The 16746-nt window shown below is 40.4% G+C and overlaps 1 protein-coding gene across 4 annotated transcripts in view; it reads left to right on the forward strand.

Annotated features, from left to right (window-relative positions):
* The window catches only part of LOC126187665 (peroxisomal acyl-coenzyme A oxidase 3-like), a 319748-nt gene that overhangs the window by 160420 nt on the left and 142582 nt on the right, over positions 1 to 16746 (forward strand). For all 4 annotated transcript variants that reach the window (XM_049928892.1, XM_049928893.1, XM_049928891.1 and 1 more), the window contains 2 exons: positions 1147 to 1437; positions 1579 to 1742. In XM_049928892.1, coding sequence (XP_049784849.1) covers positions 1147 to 1437; positions 1579 to 1742 — 455 coding nt within the window. The remainder of the gene's footprint in view (positions 1 to 1146; positions 1438 to 1578; positions 1743 to 16746) is intronic.

A 16746-nucleotide genomic window follows, 5' to 3' on the forward strand; every position in this document is an offset into this window, starting at 1 on the left:
TAGTTGGGTCAGATGAGAGAGTGAGAATGGACAGTTGGGAGTGGATGGGCATGAGAAACTTACAGTTATGGACTAGTGAGTGTGAGCGAATTACAGTTAGAGAGCTTGTGGGACTGAGTGGTGAGTTGCATATTAGAAAGAGCATGAATATGTTGCATGTCAATATTTTGGTGAAAAATTTTAAGGACACTGAGGAATGTAGAATGAGGCAGCTGGTACCCACTCTTCAGTCAGAGTCTTTTAATAAAGTGGGACATATTCAGCTTTTGTTTTGCTCCAATAGGAACATTTTTCCAGTGTCTTTCTCTTTTTCCAGGTCTAGGTCCCCCCCGCCATACTTCTATCTCTTTTTGTCACTATTTTCTATGTTTTACTCATCTCCTCTGCGTTATTAGCTCTCCATTCTCCCCTTTCATTGGTTTTGTGTAAGTACTTTAATTCCTTGTAATTCTTGCAATTCAAATCCGCATCCTTTTCCTTCCATTATCGTCATTTTCCAACTCTTGTGTCAATTCCTCCCAACTTTTCCTCTCTTCTTCTGCTACCTCTTTCTTACATTCCTTTTTGTGTTCTGGGCAGTTTCCTTTTTGTCTCTGTTTCATTCTTACCATTCTTCCTTCTTTTCTTTAACTGCTTCCTTCACCAACTCATTGACCTAGTAAATAATAGAAATCCTCATAGGATAGGATATGCCTTGAGGAGCTGAAACAGGATGTGCTGGGTGGGTACATAGGATAAGTCCTGGAACCTTGCCTTCCAGATGGTTATGGATCTTGTGGCAACAGATTGGAAGTAAGTGTGGTATTAGTGTAATAGAAGAAGGACAAGTTTATTAAAAAAATATGCAAATGTGTTATTTATAAAAAACTTTCTTAATTTCTTGTGGCTTTTGTTATGGTAGAAGCTTTACTTTCAGCTCACTCCACTTATTTTGGTTCTAATACATGATGTGTAGGTGCTGTTTCCTCTCACATATGGTGTTAATGAGTTTCACTTGATACTGCAAGCTTATTTGTTAAGAAGGTTCAACACAAAAACAGTTTTACAAATAACATAGAGTACTATATTTTTGTTACATTAAAAATTAGTGAAGTGAGTAAAACCCTGGAAATAAAATTAACCATATAAATTAACTTTTCTTTGCAGGGAAAGGCTGTACCCATGGATTAGTATATGCAAAGCTTATAACACCAGATAAAACAGACCATGGTTTACATGCATTTATAGTTCCCATTAGGGATCCAGCAACCCTTCAGCCTTTTGCTGGTGTTCTTGTCGGTGACGTGGGAGAGAAAATTGGACTGAATGGGGTGGATAATGGTTTTGTGCAGTTCAATAGATACAGAATACCTCGTGAGAACCTACTAAATAAATTAGGAGATGTGACACCAGAAGGGAATTATGTTAGCCCACTTAAAGACCCAAATAAGAGACTAGGTTTGTGACACATTTAATGTTAAAACAAATAATTTTTATCATAATTTATTTCAAAATAATGTAACTATTGTATTTTTTATGACAGTAGTCCTAGAACAATATTGGATTTATCGTGATATTACAAGAAAATGATAATTTTAGGAGCTTCACTTGCAACATTGTCTACTGGCCGAGTGTCTCTAATCACAGTAAGCTTGTCAAATCTCATGAGAGCAGTTCCTATTGCAGTTCGATACGCTGCAGTACATACAGAGAATACACAGGACGCGGAGAGCTCACAGGCCCAGATAGAGGGCCAGTGGCAGGTAAACTATCATTCACTAAAGACAAAAGGTTTTAAAGCTTTTAGTTTTAGTTTTATTGATCCCACACTAATCTGATCTCCTTTTTCAAGAAATTTTCTTCCATGTATATACAGCAATAACTGAATATATGTTCACACTGAGATATCAACAATTAACTCTCATTAGTTTCTAAACAACTGAAAGCAAACTGCATGATAATAATCTCATTTGTGCTGAAATATGAAGAAAAACCTTGTGTGTTAAGTGTAAGTATCTGAATAGTGTCTCATTTTTTTGTTATTTCTCCTGTAGTAACAATTTAAGAATAATGTGGTTAAGTGGTGGTTAGACATGCTAAGCAGCTTTTAATTGAGAGGGATCACCTCTGTAGTATTCCACACATCAAAAAAGGTTTTGCATCACCTCGATTCCGAGAGTTCTGGAACCTGTACGAAAAATTAGGATAGAGATCAACATAAGCATCATTTCTGCTCTTTTTATTCCTCTTGAAAACCACACATTTCTTGTTGTACCATCATATGGTGAAACCTCCAGAGGTGGTGGACCAGATTCCTGTACACAATAGTACCACTAATACTCAGTAGCATGCTCTCTTGCATTGATGCATGCCTTTATTCGTGGTGGCATACTATCCACTAGTTCATCAAGGCACTGTTGGTCGAGGCCGCCCCCCCCCCCCCTCCCCTCTCCTAATTGGCAATTCAGCTTAGATCCCTCAAGAGTGGTTGGTGGGTCATGTTGTCCATAAACAGCCCTTTTCAATCTATCCCAGGCATGTTCGATAGGGTTCATGTCTGGAGAACATGAAGAACACTCTAGTCGAGGGACGTCATTCACAAGATGTGCACGATGGAGGCACGAGTTGTCATCCATGAAGACAAATGCCTCACCAATATGCTGCCAATATGGTTGCACTATTGGTTGGAGGATGGTAGTCATGCAGCGTACAGTTGTTACAGCTCCTTCCACAACCACCAGCAGCATATGTCAGCCCCAAATAATGCCACCCCAAAACAGCAGGGAACTTCCACCTTGCTGCTCTCGCTGGACAGTGTGTCTAAGGCCTCCAAACACATCTCTGATGATTATCTGGTTGAAGGCATATGCAATACTCATTGGTGAAGAGAATGTGATGCCAATCCTGAGCGGTCAATTCGACATGTTGTAGGGACCATCTGTTCTGCGCTGCATGGTGTCTTGTTCGCAAAGATGGACCTTGCCATGGATGTTGGGAGTGAAGTTGTACATCATGCAGCCTATTGTGCACAGTTTGAGTCATATCAAGATGTCCTGTGGCTGCACAAAAAGCATTATTCAACATAGTGGCATTGCTGTTAGGGTTCCTCCAAGCCATAATCCATAGGTAGCAGTCATCCACTGCAGTAGTAGCCCTTGGGCAGCTTGAGCTGGGCATGTCATCAACAGTTCCTGTCTCTCTGTATCTCCTCCATGTTTGAACAATATCGCTTTGGTTCACTCAGAGATGCCTGGACACTTCCCTTGTTGAGACCCCTTCCTGGCACAAAGTAACAATGTGAATGCGATCGAACCACGGTATTGACTGTCTAGGTCTGGATGAACTACAGACAACATGAGCCATGTACCTACTTCTTGGTGGAATGACTGGAGCTGATCGGCTGTTGGACCCTCTCCATCTAATAGGCACTGCTCGTGCGTGGTTGTTTACATCATTGGGCAGGTTTAGTGACATCTCTGAACAGTGAAAGGGACTGTGTCCATGATACAATATCCATAGTCAATGTCTACCTTCAGGAGTTCTGGGAACTTGGGTGATGCAAAACTTTTTTTGATGTATTTATTAACAGAGGAAAAATTTTATAGAGTTCTTCTGGTGCATTCCCATTTGTACACAATGACAGTGGTGTTTCCTTCATCAGCTTTTACTGTTAGTGTATAATTGACATTCAGCTTATGCCATATTTTTGACAAGAGGCTTCCTTCCTCGTGACTAACAGAGTTTTGGTGCAACATACTTGCTTCACTACTTGAGCCATCTGGGTCCTCCCCTCCACCACCAGCTTTTCTGAACTGCACACATGGGAACTATCCTCAAAACACTTTCTCTACTCTCGTAATTATCCTGGCCTCAACCTATGGTAACATACTGTCCCCACACCCTTCGCCCAACAGTTTCCACCCCCTTTCTGTCCTGTCTCCTTCTCCCCATTCTTGTCTACCACCCTCTTTGTTTGCTACCCTCTTCGAATGCACCCATCCATCTTTCTGCGCTCCTCTCCTCTTTTGCTCTTTTTTTACCCACATCCCCACCCCACAACATCCTGATGCTGTGCCTGTTGGCATTCTAGTCCCTAGTCCCTGCATACCGTGACAGAAAGTGTTCCTCTCTCCTACCACCCATACACTACTATCCCTTCCCCTTCCCCTCACCACCCAGATTGCTGCTTGCACCCCTCCCCCTCATGATAGATGCAGTCTGGCCCAAGCTGTGGAGCTGGCAGTCATGTGCCCATGAGGTGTCCTTGCTTGTGTGTATAAATGGTGTGTGTTTATCTTTTGCTCATGAAAGCTGTGGCTTAAAACTTTATGTAGGTGTCTTTTAATTGTGCCTGTTTGCAACTTCACAAGTCTTCTTTACGGTAAGTAACAATCTTACTTTTCCTACATTGTTGATATGGAGTTTCCATCATTAGAGTTTTGGTACACTGACCACTCATTTTTTTAAATAACTTAGGTAACTTTATAGTAGAGGACTATTTTTGCATTATTCCTTACATTTAGTCTTAGGTAACCTTAAGTGGCTCCATGGCTCAGTGCTAAATATGACAGACTAGTGTTCCGAACTTCTCACAAGGGAACTGTCCAATCTGATATGTCGGAACCTGCCATAAATTTTTTTGAACAGGAAGAATATACTGGAAAAAAAAAACACAGCGTCAAAATTTTAGGCACACTGCAAGTTTATTATTATTATTTTTTTAATATTGAGATTTACCAAATTCAGAGAATGCCAGATGGCTGGGGGAGTGTACCCCTCTGCTGCAGCTGTAGCAGACAGCATATCCACAATATGGTGAGCATATATCCTCAGCTGATGGCACATTAGTGAACAGATAAATTGAATTTCAGTTTCTATTGATAGTTTCTGTGACATAGATTTTCACAGTTACTACTCACATGTATTTGCAACTCCTTCAAGATTCATAATAATTAGCGGTTGCCTTTGCTGTATTGCTATGTGTTAATGATGTAGATAAAACTGAACTAATTTTCTTTGTGATTTCTTGGTGTATACTTGATAATAGCATCCATCTTTGTGCAGGTTCCAGAGATTCACAGTAATGTGGAATCCGGTTTTAAGCCTTGGCGAAGATGAAAATTGAAGAATGTAGTGTTGTTGTTGTGGTCTGCAGTCCAGAGACTGATTTGATGCAGCTCTCCATGCTACTATATCCTTTGCAAGTTTCTTCATTTCCATACATTCTTCTGAATCTGCTTAGTGTATTCATCTCTTGGTCTCCCTCTGTGGGTTTTACACTCCAAACTGCCCTCCACTACTAAATTGGTGATCCATTGATGCCTCAGAACATGTCCTACCAACCAATCCTTTCTTCTTGTCAAGTGGGGCCACAAATTTTTCTTCTCCCTTGTTCTATTCAGTACCTCCTCATTAGTTACATGAACTACGCATCTAACCTTCAACATTCTTCTGTAGCATGACATTTCAAAAGCTTCTATTCTCTTCTTGTCTAAACTACTTATCATACACATTTCACATCATACATACCTACACTCCATACAAATACTTTGAGAAAAGACTTCCTGACACTTAAATCTATACTTGACATTGACAAATTCCTATTCTTCAGAAAGGCTTTTCTTGCCATTGCAAGTCTACCTTTTATATCCTGCCTACTTCGACCATCATCAGTTATTTTACTCCCCAAATGGCAAATCATCTACTACTTTAATTGTTTCATTTCCTAATGTAATACCCCCAGAATCACTTGATTTATTTAGACTACGTTCCATTATCCTTGTTTTGCTTTTGTTGATGTTCATCTTGTAGCCTCCTTTCAAGACACTGTCCATTCTGTTCAACTGCTCTTCCAGGTCCTTTGCTGTATCTGACAGAATTACAATGTCATCAGCAAACCTCAAAATTTTTATTTCTTCTCCATGGATTTTAATTCCTACTACAAATTTTTCTTTTGTTTACTGCTTGCTCAATATATAGATTGAATAACATTGGGGAGAGGCTACAACCCTGTCTCACTCCCTTCCCAACCACTGTTTCCCTTTCATGTCCCTCGACTCATAAAACTGCCATCTGGTTTCTGTACAAATTGTAAATAGCCTTTCGCTCCCTGTATTTGACCCTGCCACCTTCAGAATTTGAAAGAGAGTATTCCAGTCAACATTGTCAAAAGCTTTCTCTAAGTCTACAAATGCTAGAAACGTAGGTGATGTTGGCTTCTACCAATTTTTCCATTTGCACATAAAGAATTCATGTCAGTATTTTGCAGCTGTGACTTATTAAATAGATAGTTCGGTAATTTTTACACTTGTCAACACTTGCTTTCTTTGGGATTGGTTTTATTATATTCTTCTTGAAGTCTGAGGGTATTTCACCTGTCTCATACATTTTGCTGACCAGACGGTAGAGTTTTGTCAGGGCTGCCTCTCCCAAGGCTATCAGTAGTTCTAATGGCATATTGTCTATTGCTGGGGCCTTGTTTTGACTTAGATCTTTCAGTGCTCTGTCAAATTCTTCATGCAGTACCATATCTCCCATTTCATCTTCACCTATGTCCTCTTCCATTTCTATAATATTGCCCTCAAGTACATCACCCTTGTGTAGACCCTCTAGATACTCCTTCCATTTTTCTGCTTTCCCTTCTTTGCTTAGAACTGGTTTTTCCATCTAAGCTCTTGATATTCATACAAGTGGTTTTCTTTTCTGCAAAGGTCTCTTTAATTTTCCTGTAGGCAGTATCTATCTTACCCCTAGTGATATATGCCTCTCCATCCTTACATTTGCCCTCTAGCAATCCCTGCTTAGCCATTTTGCACTTCCTGTTGAGCTCATTTTTGAGACGTTTGTATTCCTTTTCGCCTGCTTCATTTACTGCAGTTTTTATATTTTCTCCTTTCATCAATTAAATTCAATATCTCTTCTGTTACCCAAGGATTTCTACTAGCTCTTGTCTCTTTACCTACTTGATCCTTCTCTACCTTCACTATTTCCTGTCTCAAATCTACCCATTTTTCTTCTTATGCTCTGCAATGCTCTCTCTGAAACTCTCTACAACCTCTTGTTCTTTCAGTTTGTGCAGGTCCCATCTCCTTAAAATCCCACCTTTTTGCAGTTTCTTCAGTTTTAATCTACAGTTCATAACCAATAGATTATAGTCAGAATCTGCATCTGCTCCTGGAAATGTCTTACAGTTTAAAACTTGGTTCCTAAATCTCTGTCTTACAATTATATAATCTATCTGAAACCTTCCAGTGTCTCCAGGCCTCTTCCATATATACAACTTTCTTTCACGATTCTTAAAGAAAGTGTTAGCTATGATTAAGTTATGCTCTGTGCGAAATTCTACCAGGCAGCTTCCTCTTTCATTCCTTACCCCCATTCCAGTTTTACGTACTACTTTTCTTTCTCTTCCTTTTCCTACTATTGAATTCCAGTCCCCCACGATGATTAAATTTTCGTCTCCCTTCTCTATCTCAATAATTTCTTTTACCTCATCATACATTTCTTCAATCTCTTTGTCATCTGCAGAGCTAGCTGGCATGTAAACTTGTACTACTGTGTTAGACATGGGCTTTGTGTCTGTCTTGGCTACAATAATGCATTCACTATGCTGTTCATAGTAGCGTACCCGCACTCCTATTTATTTATTCATTATTAAACCTACTCCTGCAATACCCCTGTTTGATTTTGTATTTATAATCCTGTATTCAACTGACCAGAAGTCTTGTTCCTCGTGCCATTGAACTTCACTAATTCTCACTATATCTAACTTTAACCTAGCCATTTCCGTTTTAAATTTTCTAACCATCTGCCCAATTAAGGGACCTGACATTCCATGCTCTGATCCATAGAACACCAGTTTTGTTTCTCCTGATAACAATGACCTCCTGAGTAGTCCCCACCTGGAGATCCGAATGGGGGACTATTTTACCTCTGGAATATTTTACCAAAGAGGACACCATCATCACTTAACCATACAGTAAAGCTACATGCCCTCGGGAAAAATTATGGCTATAGTTTCCCCTTGCTTTCAGCCGTTCACAGTACCAGCACAGCAAGGTCATTTTGATTAATGTTACAAGGCCAGATCAGCCAATCATCCAGACTGTTACCCCTGCAACTACTGAAAAGGTTGCTGCCCCTTCCTCAGGAACCACATGTTTGTCTGACCTCTCAACACATACACCTCCATTGTGGTTGCACCTAAGGTACAGCTATCTGTATTGCTGAGGGATGCAAGCCTCCCCATGAATGGCAAGGTCCATGGTTGATCGGGAGGTGGGGGTGGGATGGTGTGTGTGTGTGTATGTGTGTGTGTGTGTGTGAGAAGAGTATGCAATCAAATCACCTATTTCTCCTTAAGACCTACATATGTGTATTTATTTATTAGTTAAGTTCTTAGATATTCATTCCAATTATGTCATTATTTCATTGGAAATTGTGGAAACATTAGAAGAAACAGGAAATATATCAGACAGTTCCATCATGAAATGTATTTTGAATGATGACTGTCACGTTAATTAAAGTCCAGAACAAAAGTAGAGTATCTTCCAAGCTCAAAGAAAACATGTACAGTAATAGCTTTCAGTGAGAAAGAACAGGCTGTAAAGGAATAACTATTTGAAATATTTATAACTGCTCTTGAAAGCCAATGGACCATTAACTAGGGAGACGTACAAGACTGAGCACTGTCAATTCCAAGTGAGATGAACATAACTGATTTCCACCTTGTTCAATCTGATTGATTTGAGAGACAGTACCAAAAAGTGAGGTCATTGGTCCCATCAGATTACAGGAAAATGGTGAAGGAAGTCAGCCATTCCCTTTTAAAGGGACCATCCCGGCATTTGCCTGGAGTGATTAAGGGAAATCATGGAAAACCTTAATCAGGTGGCTGGACACGGGTTTGAACTGTATATGAGTCCAGTGTGCTAACCACTGCGCCACCTCAATTGGTTGTTCAATCTGGTTAAAAAGATTCAGGGAATTATACGGAAAAGGAAGTTGTAAAATTACAAACTTCACCTCAAGTAAATGTGTAGAGGAGATGTTGTAACAGGTAATACTATAGATAAATGTGTAGCTGACGTGAAGGTGAAGCTTCTTGTTATCCACTAAAAGCTGTGTATAGAGCCAGTCAGTCAGGACTCTTGCAAACCACACTTTATCATATGGAAAAGAAAAAAAAATAGTAATAATACGAGAGAAGGAAAGTTGCTACTCACCATATAGTGGAGATGCTAGGCCGCAATAGGCACAATAAAAAGATTCACACAAACATAGCTTTCGACCATTAAGGCCTTTGTCAGCAGTAGGCACACGTACACACATGCACACACACCCTCATGCAAGTGCAACTAGCACACACATCTCCAGTCTCAGAGAGCTGAAACTACACTGGCAGTGTAGTTTCAGCTCTCTGAGTCTGCAGATGTGTGTGCTAGTTGCACTTGCGTGAGTGTGTGTGTGGGGGCATCTCCACTATATGTTGAGTAGCAACTTTCCTTCTCTCATATTGTTACATTCCATCCTGGATTTTCCATTGTTTGGAAAAAAAGAGACAGAGGTGCTTGTGCAGTCAGTGATTGCTATGACACTCTTGTACGCAACAGTTTCAGTGATAGGTATCACTGTTTTACTGTTTCTGTGACCTTATCTCTGTCATCAGGAAAACCACACAATCCCTGCTCCCAAATCCTTAGCTCATGGCTCATATCCATGTAATAGTCCTAGATGCAAGACCTGTCCTATATACATCCTCCCACAACCATTTACTCCAGTCTGGTCCCAAACATCACCTATTCCATCAAAGGCAGGGCTACCTGTGAAGCCAGTCATGTGATCTACAAGCCAAGCTGCAACCACTGTGCTGCATTCTATGTGGGCATGAAAGCTAACAAGCTGTCTGTCCGCATGAGTGGCTACCTATAAACTGTGGCCAAGAAACAAGTGGACCACCCTGTTGCTGAGCACATTGTGAAACATGACATCCTTCATTTCAATGACTGCTTCACAGCCTGTGCCATATGGATCCTTCCCACCAACACCAGCTTTTCTGAATTGTGTGGGTAGGAACTTTCCCTGCAATATACCCTACGTTCCTGTAACCCTCCTAACCTCAACCTTTGCTAGTCATTGTCTTCTCCCATCCAGCCCATTCTCTGTTCCCATTCCAGCACTACATAGCCCTCATTTCTCCATTGCACCCAGTCTTTTCTGCTACCCCCCTCCCCACCTCTCTGCTGCCCACTGTCTAACCGCCCAACTGCACGTAGCTACCCTACCCTCTTTCAAGCCCATCCCTGCACACTTCCTAAGAGCAAATCACTGTCTGCCATTCCTACCCTACTATCCCAGCCCCTCCCTGCCCCAGCCTCCTCCTTACTTCCACCCAGTCACCACTCCCATCATGCCCTAGTGCTGCTGCTTGCAGTGTAGCCTCAGTTGCCTGAAACTGTAGTCGTGTGTGTGAGTTGCGTTTGCATGAGTGTGTATGCATGTGTTTGTCATCTAATTTTGATGAAGGGCTTACTGGCTGAAAGCTGTGTTTGTGAAAGTCTTCTTGTTGTTCCTATCTGCAACTCACCAGCTTTCTTTTTACAATACAATTGAAAACCTAGGTATTGAAACATCATGTAAAATTTTAAAGTGCTTTTTGTGTTTGTATCAAAACCTATGTGTGTGTCACAATATATTGTGTATTTTCTAAAGCTCTGTTTTGTGAAAAACATATTTTATGCTTTCCCTTTCAACAAGTGTGTGTATTGTATATATTGATCATAAATTTCCACTATTTTCAAGTTGATTATCTGAGATTTTTATTGACCTTAGTCTCGAAGGAGGAAAAAATCCAAGTGCTTTCACAAGTCAGCAACTTTTATCCCAGGATTTTGCCATAATATAAATCTCCTTGTTGAGTGTTTATTGTTTCACTTCTTAAAGGGAACTTGAAATACTTGTTGCATAATAGAGACAGAAATATAAGATAATCAGCAGGCTTAGTTTAAAATTATTTATTTACTGTTGTGTAACACTTCTCACCAGCTACAAAGCAGCCCCCCTGTGAATGTTATTCTTGGGCATGAGATCAGTTAGTTACTGTTTGCAAGCAGCTCAAATTCAGCCTGACAGCTCTCACATGAGTGTTTTCATGACGATCTAGTCCGCAACTTTTAGACCTGAATCAGAGGGTTAAGAACTGTGAGGTTGACTCCCTAAATAGAACAGGTGTCCATACAATTAGAAGCTGTCGCCCTGTTTTGTGTGTGGTATGCACACTTTTTTTCCTTGGGAGTAGGCAGTTTCCCATCCAGTATAGATAATAGTAGATGTAGGAAACCCTCAAGTATAAGTGGTGTAAGCTCCTAAGAAATGATTCTCACAGGTGAGAGTATTATAATCATAGTAATCAATCTCCTGTTACAACAAAATGTCAGACTCTGAAGCTCTCCTAAAAACAAGTGGAGGCCACATAATACTAGTTGCTGAAATCTGGTTGATACCCTATTGTGACAACAGTGAAATTTTTGGGGAAATGTTAAGTATATTTCAAAAGGATGGGCTAACATAAAATGGAGGTGCTAATTTGTCACATTAGACCTGAAACTAAAATTCACAAAGCTAGGAACTGTCTCTGCATGTGAGATTGTTTGAGCTAGACTCTGTACCAAGAGAGGGTATAAACTTGCAGTTGGATCCTTCTACTGATCTCTGGACTCGCCCAAAATATGTAAATGAAAACTTCAGAGACAACCTTAGTTCACTAGTGGGTTTGTTTCTGTAGTGAGTCATAGCAAACCTTGATTTACTTCTGGAGAAGACTGAGCAGATACTACAACACACACAAAATGTTAGATAACTTTATTAAATTTTGAACAATTTAAAACACTTAACTTGGAAACAATACATGCCCACAGGAATGTCATGACATATTTGTTACTTTTGATAAACATTATAACTATTATCACTTGATATAATTCAAATGATAGTCACACCTCAATGTTATATGGACTATAGATCTTTATACACAGTTCTGACTAATGTTAGGTTGCAGCCAGATCTGAGCTAAGACCATACTGATGCCATAGGTGAGGAATACAGAGTGGACCAAGCTGTGCAGCACTCTGATGTAAGCAAGCTTCTGGCAGCAGCAGCCTGTGGAAACTATAGAAGGCGTGTTTACACCAGCATCTCTCATTAGTCACTGCACCTGGCAGCATTTGTTTTTAGCTTGTGGTACCATTGTGATGTACCAACTGTAACCTGGGATCCCTTTCTTTGGAGGACACCACATTCCTCACCCCTCTTCACTGTCATTGTGTAGTGCTGTATCAGATGATAATGGCAGGGGATCCTGAATGTGGATGCAGATGAGGAATCAGGGACCTTAGTGAGGACTGATGGCATGTCTCTTTTCCCCATCCCTGTATCCACCTTGCAAGTGACCACAAACACCACCCAAAAAACTGGCCACAGGGTGCATGCCCATATCCAGGGACATAGATGCTGTGGATGAGCAGACCATAGGTGGGACTCCAAAGGCATAGTGACACATGTCCAGGAGCAGTGCCTCCATGGATTTTGGCCCAGGTGGCCCAGGCTACAGGACGGTGATGATGGCAGTGGCACGATGTCAATTTCCATCAACACTGCTCTAGATGGTGCTGACTGTGACAATTAGGCAGGTGGAGATGACTGCTGTTGTAGACCTCAGCAGCATGCTGCATCTGTAGGCAAAAATTCTGTGGCAGAATCACTGATGTGGGAGTGTTGCAGCTGGTTCTGGTGACACTGGTGCAGCCCAGAGGAACCTTGAATGATATGAAGCGTACAACCCAAAACTTTTTTTATGAAGCTGTAGCCAAAAACGTTAAAGAAAACTTCATGCTGTGGCTGAAACTTTGTCTGACATGGAGGAATGAACTGTTTCCACATCAGCAGAAGATGCAACAGGGTATGATGATGACACCCGTGTAATAATTCTGCTGATGACTTCTCATTGCATGGCAAGAAGCAATAGGAATAAAGAAAAACTTTAAGGTTTGCTCTGGTGTGTGGGAGGAATGGAGTTTCTTCCGGTGACTTTAGAAAATTTGAATGAACCATTCAGCTTCACCATTAAACTGAGGGTGTGAAGGAGCAGTAGTTACATGGTGTATGCTGTAATCAGCACACATGTTTTGAAAGTTGTTTGACATAAATTGTGGTCCATTGCCCAAGACAAAGATCTCAGGAAGACCTTCAAGACAATAAAAGAAGAGAAAACAGATACCTTATTAGCAGTAGATGTGGATGTCATGGTGACTACAAAAGGATATTTTCTGACATGTCTACCACCAACAACCATCGCATGTTCCAGAATGGACCAACAAAATCAATGTGTGTTTGTTGCCATCATCCGGACAGATGTGGCCACTCAAAAATGCATTGCTGTACAGTGGACTGAAACTCTGTACAAGCATTGCAAAGAAAAGTTATTTGCTGAATTTGGACATTCATGCCCCACCAACGTGCAATGACTTCGGACAAATTATGCCCCAGTGACCTTGATGCAAAAATGACAAAACTTCCCACAGAAGGGATTGAGGACTCACAACTCGTACATTGTCATTCTCTGTTGGCAACAGCGGGACACCTGACCATACGGACTGCATGTGATGATGTGAAAAGTCGCTGCAGGATTTCTTTCAAGTGATGTGGCCACCTGTGGTGCATGTACTGCAAACTACCCAAATAGCTGGGTAAGAAGCAATTGCTCCAACAACATGCTGAAAATTCTGAAGAATTTCAAAATCTTGTGTATCGATTCAATAAAATTATTCCTCAGAGGAATCAAACACTGTATAGGTACTGACTGGTAACTGAGACAAGTCAGTGTTTGATTGTTGTGCAGTGGGTGTGTATGACTCACATTGATAATTAGACAATAACAGAGCTCAGGTTTGCAATTTTTGTGCTGTCCATGTTGGAACGGGCTTGGAATGATTGAACAAAACTGTTAATGGCTGATGTCCTGTCATAAAATAGAACTTCCAACCATACAAATATTGCTGAAAATTGATAATGACATAGATTGATAATGAAATAGACAATTACAAGTGCCTCTTTTTCATGTTGGCTTTAATTGCACTCTACTTTGCTGAGAGTTTTTTAGGCAAAAGGAATGGGCTTATCAGGTGAAGAAATTCTGTGAGAGATCACAGGTCCAATCCCATAAGAAGCATCCTCAATTAAGACAACAGGGTTTGCAAGATTAAAATGAATAGGACAACAACAGCTTAACTCTGTGTCCAACTGCCAAAATGTGCCCTGACATTCATGGGACCACACATAGGGAACTCCTTTCCAGTGCAGTTGGTTATGTAATAGGTTAGCTTGTCCATGATGGCCTGTAGCTTATGGATGTTATGAGATCCCAGAAAATCTTTAATTGCAGACAAGTGTAAATGAGCAGGATGAATACCCTGTGAATTTATAATGTGTTGTAAATATTTAAGTTCTTCATGGAAGAAGGAGAACTTTTCCTCATTACACTTAAGCCAGCTGCAGCAAGCACATTAAACAAACATTGTAAATTTGCCAGCTGTTCAGCAAACATGCTACCCATGACAGCAATATCATCCAGGTAGTTTGCACATCAAAGGACTTTGGCTGTTAATTGTTCTAGGGAACAAATAATAGCAGGAAGTGGAAGGACTTCTGAACAGAATCTCGGAAAATGAAACAAACCTGGGTGTGTGTTGATTGCAAGATACTGCTCAGACTGATCATGCAGCAGTAACTGTAAGTAATACCCTACTTAAACCAGTCTGTCCACTAAGTTCTCCAATCAGGGGAGAAGAAACTAAACCATGACAATTTGCAGATTACCGTATTTACTCGAATCTAAGCCGCACTTTTTTTCCGGTTTTTGTAATCCAAAAAACCGCCTGCGGCTTAGAATCGAGTGCAAAGCAAGCGGAAGTTCTGAAAAATGTTGGTAGGTGCCGCCACAACTAACTTCTGCCGTCGAATATATGTAGCGCTACACGGGCATGCTTTGTAAGCACAAAGATAAATACTGGCGCCAAAACCTCTGCGTCAGTAAATGAATTAAAAAAAATATATGTGGAAGATGAGCTTTTTTCTCCGCCCTGAGTTTTGACCATGGCATTTTCATACATTACTCAACGAAGTAAATACAAATTCCGTATTGTTCATCTCCGAATGTAGCAGAATTTCAATGTAATACGAAAATCCGACTGACAAGACTCTTTGGGATGTTTGTCAATATGGCCAACTCTACGTTCTGAATTTTTTCCTACATGTGAGAAGAGATGGTTGCTAATAGAAACCTGATGAAATGTGAATCACATGCAGTATTCTCTTCACCGTAAGAATAATACGAATATAAACATTTTGCCATGTATTCTTTCGTGTTTGCTGCTATCTCATTTAAATCCTGTCTGCCTAATAAACTACAAAATTAGAGTGAGACAACAGCAAACGCGGAAGAATATACGTATCGTTTCAAGTTTATATTCGTATTATTCTTATGCCTAATAGTGATACAGTCAGAAATGAAGCACGGCAACTGACTAGATTTTTAAATCTAAGATGACTAATTTCTGTGCAGAATTTGATGTACTAAAGAAGCGGCCGCAAAGATTTTCAAACGGAGAAAAATTTTCGACTAACTCTCATTCAGAACAATGTTCTATCATACACAGTCTATTATTTGGTTCTTGTTGATCATTATCAAAGAAAGCAGCAGTGTAAGTTAACAACAAATAGCAGTCTCTTGCCATTGTTTCGGTTATGAGACAATTCCTCTCTTTGTTTTAATTGTAAGCGGCAGTAGCGCGCACAAGAGCAAACCATGCCGCGAGTGGCGACAGGCCATAAACACGCACTATCAGAATGCGACAAACAAAGCATGACACAGTACAGTAATGCATTTTCAGCTTAGAGTGACGTAAACACCTATAACAAAGAAAACGGCACTTATCAGCTCAAAGCAAAATAAGCAATCGATTCAAACCAGACGAAGCACGTGAAAAAGGAAGGGTACCCGTATAAATACGGACGGAGCACCTGACGCATAGCAATGGCTACCTGGTAAAGCTTAACTGCTAAGCTTACGACTCGAACCAAACTACTGTAGCTGCATCGTCATTCATTCGACCTAAATTGTGTCTCATATTAGAATGTACCGACTTTGTTTCGATTTGGAGGTGCGGCCTAAAACTTTTTTCTCCCCTTAAATTTCGAGTCTCAGATTTCAGGTGCGGCTTAGATTCGGAAAAATTTTTTTCCTTTATTTCGAGTCTCATTTTTCAAGTGCAGCTTAGATTCGAGTAAATACGGTACTGTGGCTTTTAAATGAACACAGAGATGTAACCTTCCGACGGCTTTCGAAGTACAATCGAGGGGATGTTCTCTTGCTCACAGAAACGGGTGGTATCACCCCATTGTTTTTCCATCATTAAGCTCATGAGCATCCTGCTCACGTATAGCCCAGGGGCCAGGCCCTGCACAATAAAATTATTATGGCACATTGTATGGTAACAGTAATGTACCTCCCAAAATTTTTAGTATTTTCTAAACCTGGCTCAAAAAGTTTGATGTATTTATGAAACATCAGAAACATTAGTATGTGGCACTGAAACACTGATTTGTAACATGTTGTCTTGTATGCACAGATTGAACAAATCAAACAAGTCTAAACAAAAAATTTTTGCAGTGTTTCCTAAAACATAGTACATGAAAGGAAACCCTCTTTATAATGTC

This window comes from Schistocerca cancellata, chromosome 5 (assembly GCF_023864275.1).
Source record: "Schistocerca cancellata isolate TAMUIC-IGC-003103 chromosome 5, iqSchCanc2.1, whole genome shotgun sequence".
Taxonomy (NCBI): domain Eukaryota; kingdom Metazoa; phylum Arthropoda; class Insecta; order Orthoptera; family Acrididae; genus Schistocerca; species Schistocerca cancellata.